The sequence below is a fragment of the Anopheles bellator genome, chromosome X (assembly GCF_943735745.2).
Source record: "Anopheles bellator chromosome X, idAnoBellAS_SP24_06.2, whole genome shotgun sequence".
NCBI lineage: Eukaryota > Metazoa > Arthropoda > Insecta > Diptera > Culicidae > Anopheles > Anopheles bellator.
Window position 1 is genome coordinate 230,611 of NC_071287.1, and position 26,244 is coordinate 256,854.

The 26,244-nt window shown below is 45.8% G+C and overlaps 2 protein-coding genes across 2 annotated transcripts; both read right to left on the reverse strand.

The window, feature by feature from the left end:
- Window positions 1–8,135: 8,135 nt before the first annotated feature.
- On the reverse strand, window positions 8,136–10,135 carry LOC131213964 (coiled-coil-helix-coiled-coil-helix domain-containing protein 10, mitochondrial). Its single transcript, XM_058208222.1, has 3 exons — window positions 9,941–10,135; window positions 8,907–9,075; window positions 8,136–8,814 (listed from the first exon to the last, which is right to left on the reverse strand). Exons 1-3 carry the CDS (start codon window positions 9,985–9,987, stop codon window positions 8,572–8,574), a joined length of 459 nt encoding a protein of 152 aa, XP_058064205.1. The 5' UTR covers window positions 9,988–10,135; the 3' UTR covers window positions 8,136–8,571.
- A 1,232-nt stretch (window positions 10,136–11,367) lies between these two features.
- On the reverse strand, window positions 11,368–24,892 carry LOC131214084 (obg-like ATPase 1). The gene is made up of 6 exons (XM_058208443.1): window positions 24,763–24,892; window positions 23,464–23,648; window positions 21,540–21,596; window positions 15,030–15,157; window positions 14,553–14,728; window positions 11,368–12,176 (listed from the first exon to the last, which is right to left on the reverse strand). Exons 2-6 carry the CDS (start codon window positions 23,646–23,648, stop codon window positions 11,526–11,528), a joined length of 1,197 nt encoding a protein of 398 aa, XP_058064426.1. The 5' UTR covers window positions 24,763–24,892; the 3' UTR covers window positions 11,368–11,525.
- Between the last annotated feature and the right edge of the window lie 1,352 nt (window positions 24,893–26,244).

Below are 26,244 nucleotides of genomic sequence, written 5' to 3' on the forward strand. Positions count from 1 at the left end.
GTTATTTCATCGGGTTGAGGAAGAAGGTTTCATACTGCTTGTACCAATAATATTTTAATAGCTGGCTAGCTGCTGAATGGCTGGATTCTGATTTATTGATTTTTTTCGCTAATGCTACTTTCCTTTAACCTCTGATTTCTGTTTTTCTTTACATGTTTCTCGCAACCCAGCCGAGCAGTAGTGTTGAATATGAAACTACGGTGGCAAATGTGAATAACAGGTGAGAAGAATGCAGCATATTACTAACCGTAGATGGAAAGCGGAAAACGACAATTACAACCTATTATTTCCTCACATTTTGTGGCAGTGGATGTCAACCCGTCGAGTGTGGCTCGCCTGCCTTAATGCTAGCGTCTAGCGATTGTGTTGGTGCTGCGGCCGAGGACCCGCTCAGCAGCATCACAGCAGTCGCCGACGGTACCACCGGCAACAGCAGCTGCAACCGGGCCAATAGCATTATCAGCCTCCAGGCTCGCGAATCTAGCCAGTGCGGTCTTTCCTCGCTACAAGAACATGGAGAAAGCTTGGAAGAAGGGACCATTGATGCTGATGATGGTATCGGTCCTGGTGCCGAAGATTCCTCTTCCGTTAGCCGCCCAGCTTCGTCCTGTAGCAGCTCGTCCTCTTCCTCCTCCGACATCCAGCAACACCTGCAGTCGATGTTCAACCTGCTCCGGAAGGAGGAAACGCTCAAGATGGTAAGTATGCCTAGTCAACAGCCGCTTGGTGGAGGATCTTAACTTTCCCACTACCGATTCTTCCAGGCTGTGAAGTTGGAGTCTCTGCGACCAGGACGCACGAGATATCTGGTCGTCGTTTCACGCACGGTTTCTAGCAAACGGCTGACGGGCTTGGGAGGAGCCGCAACCTTCACTGTTGTCCCCTCCAGTACCGTTCCACCTGCATGGCAATCTACTTCTCCTTCGTCACCTTCGCAGCATCTATCCAGTCACCCCAGTTCGGCATTGTCCAGTTTCGGTGTAGCTCTGACCGCCGGAGAAGCTTCGTGCGGCAACGTTCAATGTGATAATAACACTAGTACTAGCCTAAGTAGTAACCCGATAGCGGCGGGGCCATCGGTGGTAGAGGTGGTAGCCCCGGTTCCGGTTGGACTACCAGCACTGATGTCCGCTGCCGCCAGCAGCGATTACATCGACATGAGCCCTGCCTCGCGGTCTGCCAACGTTGCCAACACAATGCCTGCTGGCGGTGCATCCAGCCACTGTGCCCCAGTCGTGGGTCATCCGAACCCCACCGGCAATTCCGCCCCAGCCAGCAAGGACATCGTCGAGTCCTGCTTGCTGGGTATCGACTGCACCGAGCGTACAACGGTCGGGTTAGTGTTGAAGGTTCTCGCGGATACCTCTATACGACTGGATGGCGACGGGTAGGTCTCTTCCTCCATCGAAATATCAAATTACATTCAAATGAATCGATCTCGAACGCTCTCCCTCTTCACCCCCCTCCCAGCGGTTTTAGTGTAAGCTCCTGTGGCAAGCAGCACATATTCAAGCCGGTGTCGGTACAGGCGATGTGGTCTGCGCTGCAGTCGCTACACAAAGTGTCGTCTAAGGCCCGGGAGCACAACTTTTTCGCGGGCGGACCATCGCACGATTGGGTTGCCCACTACGAGGAACACATCGACTCGGATCGCTCGTGCTTGAATGAATGGAACGCTATGGATTCGCTCGAAAGTCGTCGGCCACCTTCACCCGACTCGATCCGCAGCAAGTGAGCCACTGAGTGATCCTTCTCCCCGCCAGCTGTAACAACTACTACTGTCCTTTCCTCTCGTTCTCTGCTTCTCTTTCTTCTCTTCAAATCGTAGACCCACGAAGCGCGAAGAGACAGAGAGCGTGATACGGTCGAAGTTGAAGGAGGTCATGATGTCCGTCGATCTGGACGACGTGACGTCCAAGTTCATTCGCGGCCGGCTTGAGGAACTGCTCGATATGGACCTGGGCGAGTACAAGCCATTTATTGACGCCGAGATGCTCGTCATTCTCGGCCAGATGGATGCTCCAACGGAGATCTTCGAACACGTGTATCTCGGCTCTGAGTGGAACGCCAGTAACTTGGAGGAGCTGCAGCGAAACGGGTTAGTGAGTTGGGCAAATGTAGCTAGTTATCCAATGTTGATCTCATTGGGCTCTCTCTCTCTCTCTCGCTTTCGTTCGAGCAGTGTTCGTCACATACTGAACGTCACGCGCGAGATCGACAACTTCTTTCCAGGGCTCTTCAACTACTGCAACGTGCGGGTGTACGATGACGAGAAGACGGACCTGCTGCGCCACTGGGACAATACGTTCAAGTACATCACGCGTGCCAAGATCGAGGGCTCGAAGGTGCTCGTACATTGCAAGATGGGTATCAGCCGCTCGGCATCGGTCGTAATCGCGTACGCGATGAAGGCGAACGGGTGGGACTTTGAGCGAGCGCTGCGCCATGTAAAGGGCCGCCGTAACTGCATCAAGCCGAACAAGAACTTCATGGCCCAGCTGGAGACATACCAGGGCATGTTGGACGCCATGAAGAATAAGGAGAAGTTGCAGCGCAGCAAAAGCGAAACGAACCTCAAACTGGCAGGCGCCAAGGAGGGTCGCTCGTTGCCCGGAAGTGAACCGACACCCCTCATTCAGGCACTGAACGGGGGCAATGGTGGGGCTGGATCCCGAAAGCAGACGGTGGTATCTCAGCCACAACTCATGGGCGAAGCGAAGGCGGAACGAGCCAAACATGACGAAAGTGTTCCAGCTGGTAGTCTGCGGGACGCACAAGCTTCGTTACCGGCGGCCACGGTTTCTGGAACCAGGGGGCAACGGAGGCATAGAGAAGGTATGGAGCCACAGGAACGGGGCCGCAATCGAACGCCCCGCTTTTGGAATGCGCAACAAAGTAATCACCCGGAGGCGATCGTTTTGCAACTGGAGTCTCAGCAGTGTTGTATGCGTCCCACCATAACCGGAGCATCCGCGCTGAATAAGGTGGCGGTGCCGCGCCTAGCAGGCACGAAGCGCCACAAGAGCCTCTCGCCCGACACGCTTCAACCTCGCTGGCAGTCCGTCTTCGAGACCGGTGCCACGACACCTCTCGGTTGTCGATCGGTGCTCGATAGCGCCACCGGTTCCGGTGGTCGTCGGAAACAACAAAGTTACTCCCTCGAGCATCTGCACGGCGCTGCGCCTGAGATGCGATCGATGGCGCCGTCGGTCATCCAAAGCGCCGAACCCAAAACGATACGGATGCCGTGTGGCAATGGCCAAAACTATAGCGTCTCGCCCAACCAAATCGTGCACCTGCAGGATAAGCTTTCGGTCGGCGGGCGGCGCCACGAGGCGGAACGCACCGCTCCGTTTCGCTGGCTCTTCGAACCGTCTTCGGCGAGCGACGGCATGCAACCACGGCAACTGGAGGCTGAGTTTGCTTACATTTCCAACGTTGACGTCCACCGACCACCGGCAGTCTGCCCTACTAGCACCTTGGCCACCACGGCTTCCGACTCGCCGACTGCAACGTTATCGCCAGAGTCATCCACAACAGTGCCATCAGCGGCGTATATAGACGACCAGCCCGTGCCCTCCGTCAGATCGATAGTCAGTGAGCTGGAACTGCACAGTGACGATTCCGCCACCACTCTTCCAGCCAGCGCAACCGCCGGTGGCAGTATTCCGATAGCACCGCCGTCACTACCGCAAGCAGAAGGTAGTGGCGCCGGCAGCGGAGGCAATCCGGCGATACCGATTGGTTCGATGGCGGCAGAAGCAGCAGCGGTTGCAGCCGCGGCGGCTGCCGCCGGTGCTAAAACCAAAGATCAGCCGGCCGCAGGGACCAGTCCGGATGCATGGGTTCTCGCGGACGACCCGGGCGAGGGTCTTCTGCCGGCGCCTACCATCTGCTGGACTTCATCAACCCAGATCATTCAGCAGTCTTGCACATTGCCAGCCTCGGCCGAACCACAACTGGTGCCCGCTGTGGCGCGGCAGGGTTCATGGAGTAGCTATGACGCTGGAGTACCCGGTACCCTCCTAACACGTAACAGTTCCTGGGGCCCTTGCGACGCTCCACCAATGGCTGTGGTCGAAGGACCCGACAGGCCTGGACACAGGGCGGGGGTGCGCGAGCTCGATACCGAGGGGCTCCCGCATGCAATCGATAAGGACGGAGAGATCCCGTGGTATCCCGGGACGGTGAAGCGCACGAAAGAGAAGATCGAGGAACGATCCTCCGGTGCGTCGGGCTCGTTCGGCCAAGTGGCGACCATTTCCACCACTTCCTCTTCCGCCGCCATTAAGCGCGTTTGCAGCGAACGGTTGCAATCCGCCAGCAACCTATCGAAAGGTTCGCTGACCTCGGGAGGAGATGCGCACTCGTCTCTCTCATTCGCCCCCCACAAACTGGACACCGTCGAAAACGCAACGGACTCTTACACAGCCCACAACGTGGAAGAGATGGTGCTGGCTCCGTCCAGCAGCAACAGGAAGTATGCCCGCAGTCCTCCCGACCGGCTCGGTTCCGCAAGCTACGCACGCCTTTCTGCGTCAGCTCCGGACTCCTACAACCTGTACGCACCTCGCCCATCTTGCTCCAAAGGAACCGGAGACAGTGTGGAAGTGACGCCAGGTCCAGAGGGATCACTCGCGCTTAACGACCGCAACAGGCTACCAAGCGGGGGCGTCCTGGGTGTGCCCAAAGTGGGGGATGAGGAGAAAAAGAATGACGAAGAGTCGGAGATCGAAGAAGCATCGCAGTATGAAGCGGCGTGGAGTGCCGTGGGCAAGGTACACAACTTGAAGATGAGCTTCGAGGCGAAGTCAAAGGAGCGACGGCGTGGCGAGCAGAAAAAGATTCGCTCCCTCCCCTCGTCCCCGGTCGCCGTGCATGTCGACATTGGGCAACCAAAGCTTCCAACATCTGGCACCGTGACCACCACCACCACCCATCTTGCGGCTACCCCTTCCGTTGGGTTCGTATCGACGAACTCTCGGGCGCACCAACCGTCCCTATTCCGCCAACCATCCTCGGCTTCTTCCTCCTCTTCTTCCTCATCATCGTCCTCTTCTTCTACTTCCTCTGCATCCTGCGCTTTAAACTCATCATCCGCCTCCGCCTCCGCCTCTGCCTCTGCCTCCGGCACAACGTTGACTGCGGTTGGTGCCGGCCGCCGGCAGCAGCATCCGTCGGAGGACGGACTGGTGCGCGATCTGGTGGATCGCTACGAGGTGCATGTTCCGCGCTTCCGCACCACCATGCCCCGCCAACGTCCACGATCCGTGTTCGAGCCACTGAAAAGCAGCGCACAAACCGAAAGTGTTAGTAAAAGTGGTTTCGCCGTCGGACCGCTTATGCTCTCGCACTCGACGACACTGATTCGCTCGGAAGATTTCTCCCGTCCACCCGTCCCACCGGCCGTCCCACTCGTTCGGGGACTGCTTTTACCACCCATCACCACCGCCATCACCACCACCACCACCACCACCGTCACCTCGGTCAGCGGGAACACGTTGGTGCAACATCACAACAACAACCACATCGGCTACCAGCAGCAGTCTGTCGTCGCCGCGAGCAGCAACAATTACGTGAACAACAATAATAACAACACCGCTGGCGCCGCAGGAGGAGGGGCAAAACGCACACAGCAGCACGGGCGGACGCATCCGCTGGCGAAAATCAACCCAACGAACACGAAGCATAATCACGTCCAGCCGTATCATCACAGCTTCCTTCACCAGCAGCAGCAGCAGCAGCAGCAACAGCCAACGTTGCCACGTCAACATCAACAGGATGCCAGAGCACAAGGCCAACAACGGAATGGTACGGGCAGTACTTCAATCGAGGCCACGGCCCCGTCCGTTCCCGGAAATGTTACCGCCAATGCATACAACACCATGTAGCTGTTCATCGTAGTATGTGATCCTGACCCTGCGAAAACAATACGAACGATAGCATTGCGATTCAAGGACTCCGTATTTGGATTGGTTGACAACACCAGGAAAGCTGTTATTGCACCATACTTAGATTCTTTTCCCCTTCTTGCGACTAAACTAACGGTTGTAGCCTTGCGTAGACTTACTGCACTTGCTGGCCAATAAGCGCGTGTGGGGTTGCGTCTACGCGCTGTGAATCAATAATTTTAATTTTCAGTACATGAAGTACTTTCATTTCACACCTAGGATGAACAAATGCCAAATGCTGGGCAGAACACCTGGATCGGTCTCGAGTGCTTTTCGAATGTAAAATGTCAAAGGCAGAGGCAAGTTACAGGGCTTTTGTGATGTATGCTCTCCGTGTAATGACTTTCTTCAGTTTGTAGATAGTGTTGAAGCTTTCGCGACAGTTTTGTGCATTTGCTAAACGTGAAAAATTCGATTCGATTCGAAGAAATCGATTTTAGTACGGTTTGATCTAACATACAAATGATGTACCGTTGATTTGTACCCATAAGGGTTTCTTCTGAGTAACTTAAACGAAAGCGTATCACCTTCATCCTCTCCCCTATGCCTTCCTCCCCTTTCCCACCAGTAACCACAATCTCCGGCCCTACCAAACTAATAAACCGATAACTTGATCTCTTTCGTTTGGTCGCAATTTATTCAGATGTTCGCACCGTGCAATGATGCGCATAATCATTGCATTTTTTTTTAATACTGTAACATTGATTTTATGTGTTTATTTTACGGGAGCGCTGCTCGTTCTTAAAAGTGAAAAACACCATGTTATGTTTATTTTATTCTTTTAAATCTCTCTCTCTCACACACTGTCGGCCCTTATGTGTAACGTTTTCAAAGCAATACTCTCTAAAAACAAATTCAAATATTCCTAGTCAAAGCAAATTGTGTTTAAGCCCCGAAGCAGCATAAAGCAAGGACGATACGGAAAGATATTTCCTCTTTTACATTGTTTGCTTGCTGATATCTATTACAACTATGATAAAGATAGTCATGTTTATACTGTTTGTGAAATTGTTTGATCGTGTTATATCTTTATGGGTTTTTGGAGCTTTTTCCCATGAAAAGAGCTACATGTTTGACGAGTTTTTTCGAGTTCGCAAGCAAGAAAATCGCTCGTTCCACGTTCCAATGACTAACGGGTGCATCATCGGCCCTGAAAAGAACCCTGCTCGAATGCCACAAACATGAGCTTTATGAATTTTTAGTACGTACCGAATCCACACTTCCTCTTCTCCTCTTTTCTGCCTCGTCCTTTTCCAAAACTTTGACGCCCCTTAGGATATCTCAATCAGTGGTATGCGTGGACACCATTCAATCAAAGCCTTTGTCTGACGTCCACCGTAGGCAAGTTTTTGGGAACGTTCAGAGCCAATTCTAAAATTCAGAAGGTTCTGTCAACAAGAAATCGTAGTGAAGTCATCGTTTCAACTTTATAGAATATTCTTTACATCGCCTGTCTGTCTACTGTAATTGCTGTTCGATTTTGTAAGCGCTTGGTGTGTCAAGTACAATAACGAAACTATAGATGAATTCTACGAAGGCGGCTCGGGGTTCCTGTTTAGAACTTTTGGCGATGTGAAATTGTGCTAGAGAATGTCCTAATGCATAAACCAAGAACTGACTATCACGATACCTAAAAGAGAAGGAAAATATGTGTAGGCGGTGAGGAACACACACTATCTATTTCCAATTCTCTTGGAGCAGATTCTATCCTATTCTCAGATTTTAGAGATTTCGGAAAAAACGCAAGTAAACGGACATAAACTCCATTGGACAACCATATGGTGAAGATAGACTTTAACAAGCGCCCCAATTCCGCTTAAAACCAAGACAAGCTAGTAGAAATCGAATATTTTAAAAAAATCATGAAACTGTATGTAGTACGAGGCAGGAAGGAATACCGGTAATAGAAACGGTAATGGAATACCAAGATGGTAGAATAGCCAAAAACTGTCAACCGGAAATAAGGAAACTGTGGAAAAAAGGATTACAAAATATACCTACTATGTATACATATTACGAACAAAACACTTTAATGTATCAGAGGCGATGTAAAGAGAAGAAAGGGACTTATAGACCGACAAGATGTGGACGAAGCTTGGAAAAACGCAGCCGAACTGTAAATGTTTGTATTTAAAAGTAAAAATGAAACAAAAAGTGCAAGTAATAAAAACATACAAATGAGTATTTTCAACTGAGCAGAACAAATTCACAAGTATTTCATTCGAAAATTTCGTTAGTAAAAAATTATTTTGTTTGACTAAAACGAAGTACACGGCCACACGCCCTGCAATGGGTAGATGAGTTTATTGCAACAGCATTTCTTCCGTTATCTACGCCGTGCAAAACGGTGATTACATTTGCAAGACTCTATGCATCTCGGAGATTCCATTTTTAATGTATCACGGAAACACTGGATTACACTGTGTATTGCAAATTAACATTCGTTAAGCTTATCACGACAGTTGATCTTTCAATCGTTAAGCATTGCATTTAATTAGTTTTATTTCATTCAAACAATTTCTTTTCTAACAGCAAACCTAATGACGGTTGCATATTGCTATTGAACGAATCTATGGTAAGTGGTACACTCTAAACTATTCGCGTTCGTTGCACGCACATTCTACATATGGTGTTGCACCTTGCACTGTCGGAGCGCCTCGTTGAATCCGTCACAGAGCGTCAAATCGGACTGGTTCTGAGCGCAGGAGAGAAACTGCTTAATCTCCCAGGCGCAGGGACCACTCTCGGATGCTGCTGGCGCTGGCTGTGCATACTGTTGTGGTGCCGCTGCAACCGGTGCTGACGCTTCCTTCGAGTCGGATCCGCTGAACATACCCGTTAGGGCGTGACCCATCGTATGTCCCTAAGCGAAGCGAAAGAAAGAAATAAAATGAGAGGATAAAATCAACTGTGCTCAACAAATTTCTAAGGCTCAATCGGAGGCTAAAGGCTTACCACAGCAGAGCCTATGGCAACCCCACCGGCTGTAGCCGCCATTTGTGCCATGAGACCTGGGCCCTGCGCAGGGGCCATCGGGGCGGCCATTGGTGCAGGTGCAGGTGCAGCCTGATGCACGACGGGTTGCTTCTGAACGGGCGCTGACGCAGCAGCCGGCGGTGGCGCCCTGCAACGGAAATAAACCAATTTAGTTAACCAATTCAATCAATTCAAACAAACCTCCAATAGTTTCAACATTGAATAGACATATCTCCGTCATTATCATTTGTGAGATTAACTAATAACTCAACAGTATCTTTGTAAAAAATTGACTTGTTTCATCATCTGATTGTTGGCTTGACGAAAGTCACAGTAGTTTCATTTCTACATTGTTGTAGTTGTGTTATAGCGACTTCACAAAGTAGAATCCTACGAAAATCGAATGCAAAAATGTAATGTGTGATTCAATTTCCAAAACAGTAAAATAACATCAAATCTGCTTTATTCATTTATTTTATGAAACGATAAAACTGCTTTAAAAAAGGCCAAGGGAAAGCTACTCGACGGACGGCTGTTCAAAGGTCGCACGAGAGTACGTCATAAGCTAGGGCCACCAGTTAAGGATTCTTCTAGATGATTTGCATAAAGTCGCTACAGTTCCGGCGCAAAAGCAGAAACTTCTGGTGCTATTTACCACGTGTTATGAAATGCACTGATGGAACCAAAACAAAGATGAACGACCCATCCTCATCAGCAAATTATGAACGTTAGTGGGTTGTAGACGAGTCAAAGCTATTTTAAAGTCTATCGATGCTGGGTAGATGTTTTCGACGGCGAAAACATCACGCCACCACCAACTGGCGGATTAGATGGCAGATTTTTCGATGATGTTTCATCATGTTTGTGCTGTTGCGTAACCGATTATTTCCAGAGCCTTCTACTTAGCACTGCGTTCGTAACTAGCCATGCAAACCAATGCATGGTCAATATCAGAAAACTGACCATTGAACATTCGCGACGATCGTTCCTGTGGCGATTTTGAAGCACCTTACCTGCGAGCGACCGGTGGTGGAGATGCGGCACGTCCTCGCCTGGGCATTTTGCGGTTGGTTTACTGGGGCTTCCTTGCTTTGTTAGATATTGATAGTAGAGATGATATTGAGTTTTACACTTATTTTTCCAAGGAGCTAGTTCGTCGAGCTTGCACTGTATCGAAACTGTTACTGTGACTGCACGCGGCTGTCAGACAACGCATCTGGTTTGTCTATCGAATCGCCGCGAGTAGCGAGTATTCGTTCTCAAGTTTTCGAATTCGACTCGTTTTCGAATTACGAATGTAGCATTGAACTGTCATGAAAAGTGTTCAAACCGTTGCTAACTTTTAAACCAACATTAGTATTTCTACGTCGTTTCAGCACCGACCTATTTTAAAAATACTTTGAATAATGATGAAACAATATTTTAAAGTCTATTCCTTTTAACCATTTCTAAAAATTTTAACGCTGCGCTATATGGAATCCCTTCGAAACCACACTAAGTATTCGTCTTGGCCTTGATTTTTGCCATATTCATTTGATTAGTGATAGACTTTTTGTGATGTATCATACAAAATACCATATTAAAATGTCTGAATTCGCTACAATGAAAGTCATTGGCGATAATGCAGCAAAATAAAAGCTAAAGCCAAGCCAAGGAACAGCTTCTTATACTTTGCATGGTTTTCTTTTCGATAAAAATAATTTAAATGATTTACTCTGAATCGAAAAAACGCTCCTTTTTCACACCATTTCACACTTTCATGTAATTCCGAAAATTGTAAAGCGCCGCTGTCATCGCACAACTCTGGTTTACAAAGCCTGATTGTGAAAAACCATCTGTCAAACACAGCAAAGTCTCGATAGATGATGAACTATAGATGAACGTCTGGTACTTGAGTCACTTGACTACTAGCTCCATCTGCTGTTAAGTAGATTACATGTAATCTGTCGAATAAATGAACCAATCTCATTCTTCTTATCTTCCACGATGATATTGGGGAAGCAAAAAGGACTGCCAGATCTCATTCTAATCAGGGGAATTGGGCTACCTTCGCGTTACAACCCTATTGAAAATGTCGCTGGAACCGGTCCTCCGGTGAAATATTGCCAAAAGTCTTGCTTGGCCGTATCATGCAATATTATAACGCATTTTTTCCATGCAAGCTTTGCAAGCAACATTGCACTCAACAGTGTAGACAAGTTTTGGAAAGCAATCTTTGGCTAATTCAGCTGATGCGAGTTTTGGCATATATCCAGCGGGAAGCGAGAAGGGAAGCCGATCGGATGCGTCGAAATGAGAATTGAATGAGGCGTGGTGACGCACACTGGGAACAGCTGGTTTTTGTATATAAATCATACATAGGAGAACAGGTTCATATGGCGAAACACTAAAACCACAAAGGATTAATGGAAAACTTGCTTTTCTAAAGAAGTATGTGTATTTTCAATAGTTCTCAATTCTGATCACCCAACTTACTACTTTCATGCACGACAATAGATGAGATAGTGTTTAGCTGAGCTGGGGCAGGAACATATGAGCGTAGAAGATCATATTGATGTATAGAAAGACAACGATAATAGTGGTGGCCGCCCGATGGTATCACTTTTTCTTCGCATCTTTCAGTCCCGCGCCAGCATTGAACTTGAAGAAAATGATATCTCCATCCTCGACGACATAGTTGCGACCTTGCTGCCGATACTTTCCGGCGGATTTTGCTGCAACCTCACTACCCTCCTCCTTGAAATCGGCAAAGTGCATCACTTCGGCCATAATGAAGCCCTTCTCGAAATCAGTATGGATCCGTCCAGCCGCCTGTGGAGCCTTCGTACCTCGCTGAATTGTCCATGCTTTTACCTCATCCGGTCCGGCAGTAAAGAAGTACTCCAGCTGCAGTGCCTTGTAGCCGGTGGTAATGATCTTGTCTAGCACCGAACTGCATTTGCGTTCCTCTTCATACTTCATGCGCTCTTCGCTGGTCTCCAATTCAGCCAATTGCTGCTCGAACGCACCGGAAAACGGGATGATCGGAGCACCTGGGTCATGCTTATCTACCCATTCCTTGATCTTTAGCAACCACTTGTTCTTCTTTCGGATGAAATCTTTGTCCGACAGGTTCACCAGATAAATGCACGGTTTCGATGTAAGGAAAAGATATTTGTTCAGCACCTCAATATCGTGCGCGGACCAGTCTGCAAAGCGTATATGCTTCTTTTCATCCACCAACACTTCCTTGATCTTTACCAGTGTCTCCTGTTTTGAGAATAGAGTACAATGTTGACATTATTAAAACATAGATTCAGCTAGTTGCTCACCAAGATGTGTATCGCTTCGAAAGAATTTAGTTCGTAATGTACATATTTTGATTTACATTTATAACCTAATGCAACGAATAATTCGTTATAAATTCATTCCAAAACCTACGAAATATGAAATGAAAACTAAACGTAGCAACAGCGTCAATGTACCACTCCCTCAACGACCACAATGCTGTAATAATTAAACCCATTGGCTGAACAGCATGTCGATGGGACGGATGATGCTTCGCCTTTTCCTAGCACTCAACACATATCATAATGCTTTTAGCAGCAGGTCTAAGGTCACAGATCTGATAGGAACACGATAGTTTGATTCCAGCAGATATCACGCCCCGCAGCGAACGACAACAGTGTTCAAAATACGGGACTTTTTCATAGTTCAACTCTTCTAAAGTGCTTACTGGCCAAGGCAGAAGATAGGTTGTAGCTCAGAGGACACAATAACTTCACAATGAAAAATCATTGATCATCACATTGATGCGATGGATCGTGAACACAACGAAACAGAACTGTTCTTTTTTAAGATGAAGGCACACGACGGCCGCCGGAACAAACGATAGGATAGAGAAGACAAGGTCAAAGAGAATATCGATTTCATTCATCTGTTGGTTGGCCAGAACGGCGCTGGGGTACAACATATTCATTCACACCCGAATAGGTACAATGCCAGTCAATCAGGATCAAACAAGTGTCGTGTAGTGTCTCGGATACCCCCGTCTCGAAAAGGTGGGCCCCTCCTGCGCACGCGTATCAATCAGGTAATCGTCAAAAGAGGACTGTTACAAAATAAGAAAAACCATTACTCATCTAATAGTTGTCATACCAGCGGGTTCAACGAAACGGTGTAGACTGTTGCTACTCCATCGTGGGCGGTCTGACGTTCTCCACGGTGGTACCGGCCGGGAGATTTACTTCAATGGATGGGAGGGTCCATGGAATGTTTAATGAATCGGGATTTCTTCTCTTGAAATGCGCCGTTTGGGGGAATGGATGATTAATTAATTTTTATTGATGCACTCTGGGGAAGCATACAATTCTTCTGCCCAATGCAACACCGCCATTTGGCGCATTATCATACAGTAATTTTTTCATCTTTACGAACAGCTTAGCAGCTTGGCTTGATGCCGATGATAAACTTAGAATACTGTTTGCTATGTTAGTATTGGAGCAATTGATTGAAGATTGCTGAACATATGAAAAAAAACATCATGCAGTTTGAGTGGTGTTGCCAGGAAACTGCAAGAAACAACATCTTTCCTTATTGTTTCCTTGTGCCTTCTAAGATCATACACAATGGAGCACTATTGAAATTCTCACATGTAGTCCCAAGTTCTATGTCCCAATAGAAGCGTATTAACGAGAAAAACGAACTGTCTTATTAATTGAAAACTTACGACCCGATCTAACTGGAAAAGTGTATAATCGTCCGTCCTTGCTTACCAGTACACCTCGTCATTATGTTTGTCGGAACCATTATGCCCGAAGTCGGAAGTCGGAAAACGACTGGTAGTCACGTGACTGCTACTTCCGGAATGGACGTAGGAGGAGCACTAATTGCAAAACTGCTTCGATGCTACAATTTCCAGATAGTGTAGCTTGGACGAGCGATGCATGGGCGGAAGTCAAGTCCATAAATTTGACCACCACCAGCCGTAACTAGTGCGGTGTTATACTATTTTAAACGTTTTTACTTGAGAACCAAGCGACAGTAAGTTTAATGGTTTGGACAAGTAATAATATATCCTTCTAACGTGTGTATTATCCGACTGGCGTCTAACAGTCTTAAAACATTTAATCAATTAGAGGAGTCCACTAACGTTTTCGACGCACCCTGCTAAATTAACCGATGTTTGGGAGTTGATCCGACTTTCTCCCTGATTAAACAAATCAACGAACCAGCGTTTGAATAATCAACCATTCAACAGAGACCATCGGCCATGTACGGTTTCATTCACGATCAGCGACAATGAAACACTCTCTTGCCTGTCATTCATTTTTCGTTTCGTGGCGGAAGACAAGATTTTTGATGTTCCGGTCAAACATCATCACATCGACAGTCATTGGGTGTGAACATATAACAAACTATTAGAGCAGCCAACAACTGGCATATCATGCTAGCCAGCTCCTGCCGTACCTCCAACGACATACCGCCTGAGTGAATAAAATAAATCACCTAAAGAAGGGTCCAATCCATCGCCGGCGGAAACCATTTATGACAGGTTTTGAAATTCGTGATAGTTGATGATTCGACGATTATTCGAACGATGCTGACCCGGAATATTAGAATGTAGACGCACCGTGAGATACTTACGTATTCCGGTTTGCTCTTTTTGTCACCGCCACGCGTGACCAGCTTCTCCAGCTTGTCAAGGTTCTGCAGCAGCTTTTCCTCGTCTTTCAGTCGCAGTTCTTCGCTGATGATGGAAAGATCGCGTACCGGGTCGACCTCGCCCTCGACGTGCGTCACGTCCGTATCATCGAATGCACCTAGTTAGGCAGACGAAGGATGGACATTACATTCAGCGGTGAATGAACAATATCTTCAACTAGCAACCCCGCCGTTGAACCAAAATGTCATGTCCTGTGCGGAATGAAATCTATATTCAGTTGATCCTCAGAACGTATTGATTCACGTCGCAGTAAAACGATTCGGTTATTTGCTAGGCATGTACTTGCCTGCTCATTCGATTGGCACAAGATATTGTGTCGCTATTGTAGGAACGTTGGTTACTGAACAAAATATCATCACCGCTACTTCAGTGCTATGTGAATACGCAGTGCTACTTACGGCAAAGATGAAAAATGGCATCGCAGGCGCTGATATGAGACAGAAAAGCATTGCCCAGGCCCTGCCCTTCGGCCGCACCCTTCACTAGACCAGCTATGTCGACCACATTCAGGTAGGCTGGAACCTTGCTGTAAAAGAACAAAACAAGAAAAAGGACTTTCAGCTAAAACAGAGGGAACAGAGACCACGCCAGTCACACCTCGAGTCCACAAGTTTTTCAACACGTCGATGTGACTATGCGATGTGTTTAAACAGATATTTAATTTTCTGAAGATTGCTTATCACCTTGACTGTCCGAACGATTCGCAACAGGCATTTCACAAGCGCCACATTCTTTCAGTTCCAAAAATAAGAAAACACCACACAGTCTAGCTATGTTTGTAGGTGGACAAACAAACTAGCCAGTATAATATCAAATGAGTTCTAGATAAATGAGAAAGGTGCACGTTGCGAACCATTTTGGGTGGAGATTGCGATGCGTTGCACAGGAAACAGAAACAATTCCAAACCCGAACATTAATCGTGGGTTTCGGAACAATGCGGTTTCGAACGTATCATTAGCCGTGGTTGCTTATGCTTAAATATTACGATAATATATAAATGCCAATTAATATCAAACTTCGGTTCCACGAACACTCAGGCTGCCGGAGAGGGCCGGGTGGCTCCTAGCAGGATCCTATTTCTTCAGACCGTTGTCTAGAAAAACATAAACACACCATTGATTTTGCCTCTCCGAGCTGCCAAAAAGACCTCTCGGGTCGATCAGAAAGCGATCGTGAACTTCTACGGCGGCGACCGCAAATCGTATCGCAAAAAAGGGTGCACCAAAAAATCGAACCTCTGGCCAGCGACCATCAACATTCCTCCACACTACCTCCCCCTGGTAACTGGCACCATCCTTTCTTTAATCTTGCGACCCTCAAACCAGCAGTGGCAACGATAAACTTGAGGTCGCAGTAGTCAGCTCATATGCGCGGAGAATTTATAATGGTAGGTGATTTTCCGCGATGGTCGTCGCCGTCTCGTCCGTTCCTGTCGGCGGGTGTCCTCGGATGGTGTGTACGTTGTGTTTCTTTTTCGTTCGACATGTTTTCCGGGAATCCTACTTCCACTTCAACCGTTCTCCGGTTGAGACCTGTAGTGCTGTGCAGACGCTAAGCGATTTCACTAGAAATAAGTATGTAAATGCGTCTAGTGACTGTGTTGTTTCATACTCTCCTCACAAGCTCTTCGTTTTTCCGTTTCTCCTTCGCTTTCTCGCAGAACTCGGAAGACTCCCAGGGCTCCCGTGGTTCCTCCGATAGGCAAGGAATCGGAGCGGGGAATACAACATCCTTGAAAATCGATCGCTGGATCGATCGAAGAATCACTTTCCGAAGAGAGATCATTGGGGCGCGGGTTGAATTTAATAGGTGCGATTTTTGCGCTCTCTTCCTCCTACCCCACACCACCATAATTCTCTCCACTAGAACCGACACTGCCCGTAGATGGCCTTACCTGCAATAAGCGGGGGGCTGCTGCTGCCGACGATGGCGGTTAGCGATTAAAGATCATTTTCGAACCGCTTTTCTACCCCTGTACTCCCTTCCCTCTAGCCCTTCTACTCCTGCACTACTCGCTACGCCCTGCCCCGGGGTCGCATCCCGGAGCCTTGTGCCGATTTTCTGTCGACTCCTTGCATCGTTCAGTCGCTGCATCCTGTGGATGATTGGTAGGAGCGTATGCAAAGTATGGGGAAAAAGGACGGTAACACATCGTTTGCATACGCGTTCGGCACGCTGGGCCACGATGCTGGTCGTGCCATGGCCGCCGACGATTTCCGTTAGCTACCTGCGGGTCTACGTCTCTCGCAACTCCTTCATCACTTCTTGAAGTATGATGCACCGTGGGGAGGATGGTGAGGGCGGGTGGTGGGGGGCTGGTTGTTGAGAGGGAAAGGGTGGGCTTTGGTGGTGGCGGAGAAAAAGTATGGAGAATTAAATCGCTTAGTCGGTTCGATCAGTTCTTCGGTGCCATCAGCCTGACTTCACCTTGACGTGGCCTTGGGTTCGAGAACACTGCTTCGGGGATCAAGTGGATTCTAACGTCACCTGTCAAACCGTTTCCAGTCTCCAAACGTAAAACTGTTTCGAGACTTCTCGCCACTAATCATCGCCGAAGAGCGATTGCTGAAACGTATACATAACATATACCTGGTAGCATCTAGTTTTCAAGCGCATGGTTGACCTCAGAGAATGATACCTTCCTTCGGTATTCTTTTACGGGTCATAATAGTATCGAATATCGAAAAAACAACATGCCACGACGATCGATGCTCTCCATCTTACGTACATGAGATTGCAAACATTCCGGGCTGCAAAAAGCAAAAAAAACGTAACCGGCTTCAACCGCCCCGTTCGTCCATCGTCCTGACGACCGGTTCCCCCAGGTCCTTGCTTCACCCATACTCAGCCTTTTGGAAAGAGCGAAAATCTGACAGCACCGTGAGTTCATTTCATAGAGTCATATGGGGCCGCAGTTGGAAGTTTAAAAGGGACAGAAGCTTTCCCGGGGGGCAGATCGGCAACCCCGTTAGCTGGCAGACTGACTTTCTGGTTGGTTGGATGTGTTGCCGAAACCGTACCGAGCAAGTCGAGCGCAATTTGACGTAATTTCGAGCAATTTTCTATAATTATGTCTCCCTCGCTATGCCCCGTCACTTGTCACTCCAGTACCTTGTCTTCGTCTAGCAGCACCATGTGTCGCTCGCTGCCCCAACCTCTGGGAGAGTGCAACTTATTGAATTTTGAAACAGTATTATTGTTCTTCTTCTTCAGCGTCCTGCTTCGCCAGTCAACCCGCCACCAGCTCGCATTTGGTCGTCACACGATTTTTTTGTTCGAAAAATCGCAATTTAAAAAAAACACCCTTGCCGACATCGCATATGATGTTTGTAACAAGGACCTAACAGCATGTACACCAACGATGAGCGCAAGAACCTGAAGCGCGATAGCATCAAAGGACGAATTAATTTTCAATCGTAGCAACAAAAGGCAAACGAAACGAAACCAATGGAAAAAAGAAATACGATGCGAAAAACAGCATACGAAAATATACACCAGCAACGTAGGAGCATACAAAGTGCCCTCAATGATGGCGCATTGATTGCAGGGTTTGAGTTTGTGTTTTGGCAAAGTTGCGCCCTGGTGTTCGTGGAGATGCTGCAGGAAGTAAGGGGAGTGTTAAAAAATTCCGAGGCGCGTCGTCGCCACTTGCAACAAAAAAAACAATAAAAATGTTGATCAAATGAATCCAAACGTATGCAAAGAAACAGAAACAAACGAAAATAACACGGAGGCCCTTTCTTGCTGCAATTTGCTACATAATGTGTTGCGCGGAAAAAGAATTTCCTTGTGGAAGAAGTTGTGAAAGAGTGAAACTGAAGGAGCAGCCAGAGGGCCTCTAAGAATATGTTGTGCATCACAGTTTTGAGTTTCTTATTGAATATTACTGCCGCGATGTGGATAACAAGCACTGTCACCAATCTTCGACATAGACAAATTATGGCCAAGTCTCAGAGCAATTTCTCCATCCGCCTAGAAATCGGAGTGGATTTGATATTATGCTGATGATGTCATTCCCGGATTCTTTCCTTCAGTATAAGGTACGTTACGTTAAAAATAACGCGCCGGAGGCTATAGGTCACCAGGCGCGAAACATATTCTGTGTTGCGCGCCCAAAGACGCGAACAGTGAAAGTTGAAGCTTTGGAATATGTTTTTAGGCAAGAAATTTAGGACATGGTCATATATTTCGTTCCTGAGCGGAAATTGAAACAGAATCACTCACAATCGAATATGAAGTGTACGACGAATGTGCTATCAATCCCATAGTTTGCAACATATTTAAACCCATGAATATAGCTGGCATCTACCAACTTATAAGGCAAAAAATTTGAGGGTATGATATACGTAGATAACATTTTGGGCGTATTAAAAGAATTAAAGACTAAACTAAAAGAATTACATTATATTTTGCTTAATGCCATATATTCAAAGTACATTATATAATCCATAAAGATAATGAATGTTAATGAAATAAAACTTATTAATGTAACAAACTTTGCAGAGATTAATTATTTCCAACAGTACTCAAAGGGGAAAACGTAATTCCAAAGTTCTCGAAGTAGAAAATGTTATTGGCAAGATCGCTTTCAACGCCATTGAAGCAACGAGCCGCGGAACCCAGAATCGAATGGCTGACCGAAAGACAATGGCAAAGAGGACTGAAGTAACAAAATAAACACCAAAAAACAACTTCAAAAACCAACCATCTGCGAGCATACGCAAATCGACGCCATTGCTGTCTGATCCCCAATCCTCCTGCTCTCTTTCCCCGCTAGCCTTTTTATCATTCGCCTGAAAACGGAACCGCGATGAAGAAACATATTATTTCAACAACATCCTTCGAGCGCAAGGGTTAGGTAGTGGTCTTCCATTTTGTGGCTGGGCTGCAGGGTTCAGCGATTGCATGTGGCGTGCAATGCGCATCCACCGTAAACAGAAACATCAGAATGCAGCACAAAAAGGGACATAGGAGTGAAAGTACAGAGCAAAAGGCAAGTGCCGAGTTCTGCCACATTATCAGGACGCAGGGAAGATGTGCGGTGGGCATGGAGGAACAAATTTAAATGCTTCTCCGCCCATTGCCCCAAAACAGGGGTTGCCACCGGCACTACCTATAATGGCGGCTACTGTTTGTATTCGCGGTTCGCTTGGTTAAACGATCACCGCGCATACGCGGGTTCTTTGGGGACGAAGAAGAACAGAGCGGGAAAATGTGGAACTCGCCAGGGAAACAGGCATCGCAGTCGTTCGGTCCTGTCGGGATACTGCAACGAATTTTTCAAATCCGACATGGTTACAGTATTACCGATATTTTGTTCGGAGTTGGCTACTCAGAGTATAAAAACTGAAAATTAGGAAGAATTTAATCTTGTTTGGCTCTCTTTCTTAACATAGATAATATAAACAACAACTTCTTCTTGTTGCAATTTGTTCAACTGCTCCTTCATAGTCCTTCATATCGTTGAGATGCGCTAGTTGTTTTTATGTGTATTTTTCTAATTTTAGTTTATGGTTTGCCATGTATTCGGTACTTCAACCAAAAACAGGTTCGTAACAGTGGCTTAAAACGATAAAAATTAAGAACGAAGCGAAGTAAACACCACGCCTTCTTTTACGGAAGCGTCTCCAGTAGCCACTAGTAAGGATAGTGGTGGGATCCTTCCGTGACAGGGGTCCTGGCCACTTAGCCACTGGATTGCCGTGTCGTGCCATAGTGTTGTAGCAACAGACCAGCCTCATGCATATTCGGTACAATTACCGTAATTGCTAAATTGCAACAAAACTATCGGTCCGGCGCCCTTGGAATGTCCTCGTTTGCACGATCCGAAGTATCGGAGCCCCTTCATCACTCTTCATGGCGCGATGAAGAAATACGTTCGTTTCGACCGATTCTGGACTTGTATAGCATATTGCATAGCAATAATACACTATGTAGTATTCATGAAATGTATACCGTGTAATATTAAATATACCAAATGCTACGGTAGACAAAATAACTGGTAGTAGGAACGAAATTCTAGTAGTTATCGTTTTAGTTGAGAGCAGCACCGAAAGTACCAAAATTCGATAAGTTTAAAAAATCAATCTATCTATCAACGCATGTCTAAAATTGTATGGATTTGTTCGAAGTTTTCAAGCTGCGCGGTAAACTTAACGTGAACTCTTAAGCGTTTACATGCCATGGAAAAAAATTAAAACAGATAATGTAAACGTAATGTAAGATAAACAGGTAATACCAATTTCTATTGGGGTCAATTAATGGAAGCACGCATATCAAATGATATTACTGTTTTAATTTAGCACTATGATACAATCAAACATAGCTCAACAACAAATCTCGTGCAACCAATTCAATATAAAAAAGTTTGTCAAAAAAGACAACAGTTCTGTATTTAAAGTAATAGTCACTAGCAAGAACTTTAGGTGCGCCGACATACGCTACGATGGGTCACCGTAACATTTATCTTCAACTATCAGTTTATACTTTCCCAATCTTTTTTTGACTCTTGGGTTCACGGGTTCCATAATGCGATTGTAAGAGCTGTCAAATAACTGGAAGGAACCAACGACAGAATGACATTGGGACAAGCCTAAAGATCGTTTCTGCGAATCGATCGAATCGAATCGCAGGTTTTTCGTTGATCTCGACACACCTTAAAGTCAATTTGTGCCGTATTCGACCAAACATCTTCTCATTGATTGCAAAACCAATACCCTGTTGCTGTCTGCCAATCTATTATTGGTTCGAACCATTTGGTTCGCTTCGATAAATAAGTTGGTAAATTGCTTCTAGCGGCAGCTAATAAAAGCTAATGATGCTGCAAAAAATGTATGTTTCTGAACAGACTTAAGCGTTGGATACAACAGAGAAATTTAGGTTTATTTTATTATGTATTACTACTTACCTAGCTGGTTTGTGGTATTCGCAAAGGTAATCATACCGAGCGTCGGGTACCGAAACTCTGTGGAGTAAATAGTATACAAAAAAAAATGGTTTAAAATAAATTTTGAGTACACATTTTGCATTGCAATCTTTTATCATATGGAAGAACCAAATGGACCCGAACGAATTTAACAACTAATAGTAGATTCCGTTCTAAAATAAAAATACCACGTAAAGTCTAATAAAGATTGTATTTCTAAAACATTTGATGTATTTACCATAGAACATTTAAAAACAAGTTACTGCATAAAGACAGTGAAGATAATAAGTTAATATGGCCACCTTCTGTCCTTGCGATGGCGATATTGATTGACTACACGAAACAGATCAAATTGTGTCATTGCGAACGGTTCCCAGACTGTTGCACAAAAAGTCGTTTCGAAAAACCAAAACTTTGAAGCATTAAGCAAATGCAAGATGTATGCAGATATTTTCCATTGCAATAGTTCATGTCTTTAAACACTAAACACACAAAATGACGATCAACAAGAATGACAGTGAGAGTGAACGGCATTTACCGGCACATTCCTGAAAAAATGGTATACTTGAAGAACAAAATGAGAGGAATATTCACGATTCCACAGTTGTTTTTGGAAAGGAAGGGTATTTTATTACGGTTGTTGCTACATTACGGTACACTACAAGCTACAATGGACATTGTTGCTTCATTATTGTCGTTTGTAAGATTATTCGAATCGAAAGGAACGGGAACTGCCATACTGAGCCAGCCAAGAACCGAGCAGTGCCGAAATTAAATCTAAGCATATTCCCTCCAAGGGCGAAATTGACCGGCAGCATGAAATAATGTGATGCCAGTCAGCTGCTATAGCTGGATTACTACCCTTGTTGACCGATGCCATGAAGTAACTAATTATCGATAGGGTACAAAATGTGCGTCAGTGACGTTTGATGAAATGATAATATCTACTTACGGTGTGTAAACCTGAACCTGAGAAAGTGAAAAGACACGAAGGGTGCGAAAAACTTGTCCAGATCCACGACCACGGAACCGCGTGTCGGCTGAATAATTGCAGGATTTTTAATTAATTCTTCTACGCGCGCTTAATAACAGTGAATAGGATACAGCGAACAACACCGAGTAGGATGAGGCAATGAAAGGTGGTGCACAACTTGAAATGGCGGAATTGAAACCAGTTGAAGCGGCGGACATCGGGATAAAGTTCACAGGGACGGTGATGATGTTTCGTAGTAGAATGGACAATATTGGCCTTTAATTATCCTGTGTTCATCCCTGCTCTAGCGGCTGCTCTTTGGACAATAGGAAGACATATTGTTTAACGTCATATCCCATTTTCTCGCCAAATACCAGGTCGATGGATTTTTCAAACGGTTTTCACGGCTTCAACTGGGTGGGGGAAAGTGACTTGTCACGGATCAAATGAACGTGCCACCTGCCACCGTGTCGTGATCAATCGACTGCGCTGGCTCTGCGTTACAACAAGCTTTAGTTGGTACTCGTTTGATATGCAAATGATTGTTAGCCCACGAATGATTGCGTTTCGCTCCGTGCGACTGCTGTTGTTGTCTATACGTACACCGCGTCCTGTATTACTGGGACTACTATTTTACCCTGTAAAGCTCTTCCCAATACAAGTTACGGTCGTACCCAGCAATGTCAACAACGGCAGTGTTAGCGGCCGTGACTGTGATCATCTGGCGTGGCCCATAGAGCATCGCAACAGACTGCAGCGGTGCAATGCCCATAAACAAATATTTTTTTTGAACCGTGACATTTCATTGCGCATTTTTCGAATTAAAATAACAATTTCATCTGAGTAAAGCAGTAAATAAAATGTGGTTTTGTCCAAAGAATCAAATGGACGGTTGTTTCAAATGCCCGGAAGAAATTTAACTGCCATCCTTACCTGTTCTCATTCGGATCGATAGTGCAGAACGGGAAGTTCTCGGCCGGTGCTGCACTTTTCGTGAGCACGTTAAAGAACGTTGATTTGCCAACATTAGGCACTCCGACGATGCCTATACGAAGGTTTGTTCCAATGCGACCAATCAGCGGCTTTGTCTCTACTTCGACTAGCTTCTTCGGTGGCATCTTTGAAGCAGGAATACATATACGTTGAGAAGGAAATCAAAAGAGGGTATTCATCAGAAGCATTGGCGCATAGTTTCAAAACTTAATGAGATGGATAAATGTTGTCAATTCCACGTTATTTTGCTCCCACTAATGTTTCGCTATGGTCCTTGCGTTTCTTATTTTCCATATACTGTAGAAACTGTTGCGCTCGACCATTATATTTTGAATGCCGTATGCTTCCATACTCGGCTGCTGAAGTTTTTTATTATGACAGCTGGAGAACAAATTGATAAACAGAGTTCATTCTTCGGTTCACCACGGGAAATAAACAATCCGATATCGTGCCTTCCGGACGATTGTTGCTACAAGATGTTTTAAGTAAATTTAACACCACAATGTAAAACACATTGAAAAGATGCAAATGTTATAGAACAACCGAGACTATGAGAATGACAAAATAGTAAAGATTAAGTATGATAGATAAATATGAGAAGCGAATAGGCAAGAAGCTTTAGAAGTATGGAGTTTTGGAGTTATGTATTACTGGAACTACTATTTAGAGGCTATTTCTATTTGTTTCTGAGACAAAAATGAAAGTCGCTGTCTCGCAAAGAAATGAAAAGTGTTCCGCATTTGCGTGTTTTATTGTATTCCACATTTCCTTCATCTAGCACTTTTGTTCTTTGCTGTTTAATCTATGATTCGGTCGCTTTTATTAATAGTTTGCTAACCTCTGTGATTTGAGATGATAAAAAAAACTATACTATTACCACCGCTACCATTTTATATCACTCGTTTCGAGACTTATTCTTGTTCTCCAACGCATCAACACAAAAAGCACTCGGTCTTGTTGATTGCAATGGAATAAGATCATGGAACTCAAAACTGTTATTCAAAACTGGAGGTTCCTTAGAGCTCGAAGATTTGATTGCCGATTGATTGCGAACAGATAGTTAATAACGTGCATTCTTGCCTGAATCACAGCATGCCGGAAAACCGGCAACGCATGTACGGTCTGGGGATAGCTGTGCGATGCCCAAATGCTTTCACCACAAACACAATGAGAACGCCTTTTCGGAGCGTTGATGGTGGGATGGAAAACATTTGAGCGTGAACCTATTGGAACAATTACCTTCAAACGATATTCAAAGCTATTGTTAGCAGGTTATACCGGAAAAAATGTCACACCGCACGCACAAAATCTATTAAACGTGGAAACTATTTAGGAATCACACTGAAGGCCGCTTTTTGACGTTTCAACATTGACTGCACTGGGTGTTCACTATCTCGTTCATCCGTGACAGTACGTGAACCGTCTTCGGCACAAAATGAACAGCCGAATATCCCTCTATAAAGAGCCAAACATAATTATGTGCTATTTGGGCGGAGAAAGGGAAGTTTATGTATTGATTGAGATAAATCTATCTGAAATTAAAAAAAAACACAATTCGTTAAAAATTATCACGATGTGTCGAACGTATTCTGTATCAATAAACTTGCATAATGAACAGCTACTGGCCCTAGCCAAATCACTTGCGCCACCTATTGTTCAGTAGCGCGTTTTTTGCACGCTGATTGCTTGCTCTTGCTTTTTTAAATTAATATAGGGATGCTTTGGATGATTGAATTGCGGATGTACAGCAATCGCGTTAGTTCAGTATAATGCTAGGTGGTATTCCAAAGAAGACACACGATTTCTCTCTCCAACAGTTTCCTGTTCCGGTTAGGCATAGCAGCACAGGTATGATAATATTTTCCATTGTCTTCGAATGACTTTTTTATTTGTACTCTCTAGCTCTATCTGGCATCGCCCGGCATGGATGTACGTAAAACTAACTTTGCATCACCTTGCCTATGGCACCCCTACTAGTTTCCGGTCATGGAAACTAATTGCAAACATGCCCTCTGGTTATGCTGACCGAATGCATTTTGTGTGTTTCATATTGTCCTTTCGTCAGCTTGACCTGGCACCGTGGCATACGCAGTTGCGCTATTATTATCGTTATTATTGTGAAGGATTAACCGCCCAGCCCCGAAAAAACAGGTCACCGGAAAGAGAGAAAAATGAGTAGAAATGTCGAAAATTTTGAGCGCCAGTAGCAACGGTAAATGATTTCATTTTTCTTTTTAATCCCCTAGCACTCTGTTATTATCCAATAGGGTATATAATTAATAGAGCGAGCTACATAAATGGCTCGAAACGTAAACATGACGTATAATTACGCACCATCACGCCGCCGATGAGCTTCGCAGTTCTTGGAGTGTGATGCAGAGGGATCAAAGCGTGTGTGCCAACGGCCCAGAGACACCGAACCGCTTTGTCGCTGTAAAAAGGATACGACCCTTACGACCCGACCCGGTGCCGCATGTGAGTGTTCTCCTTTGCCGGCTGGCAGCACTGCCACAGGAAGCCAAACAGCAGCTAACGGTAATGGCACCCTTTTGGCCGCTTTATCCTTCATCGTTGCAGCATTGGGTGCAGCATCGGGATCCAACACACGTATTCTGGACCAATGCAGGAAGCACACGGGATTCACAGCTGTTCTAGATTCCCCTTTCTGGGACTGTTCCGGTCCGGGGTAAACGCAAAGCAACCATTTTTCAATGTGAATTT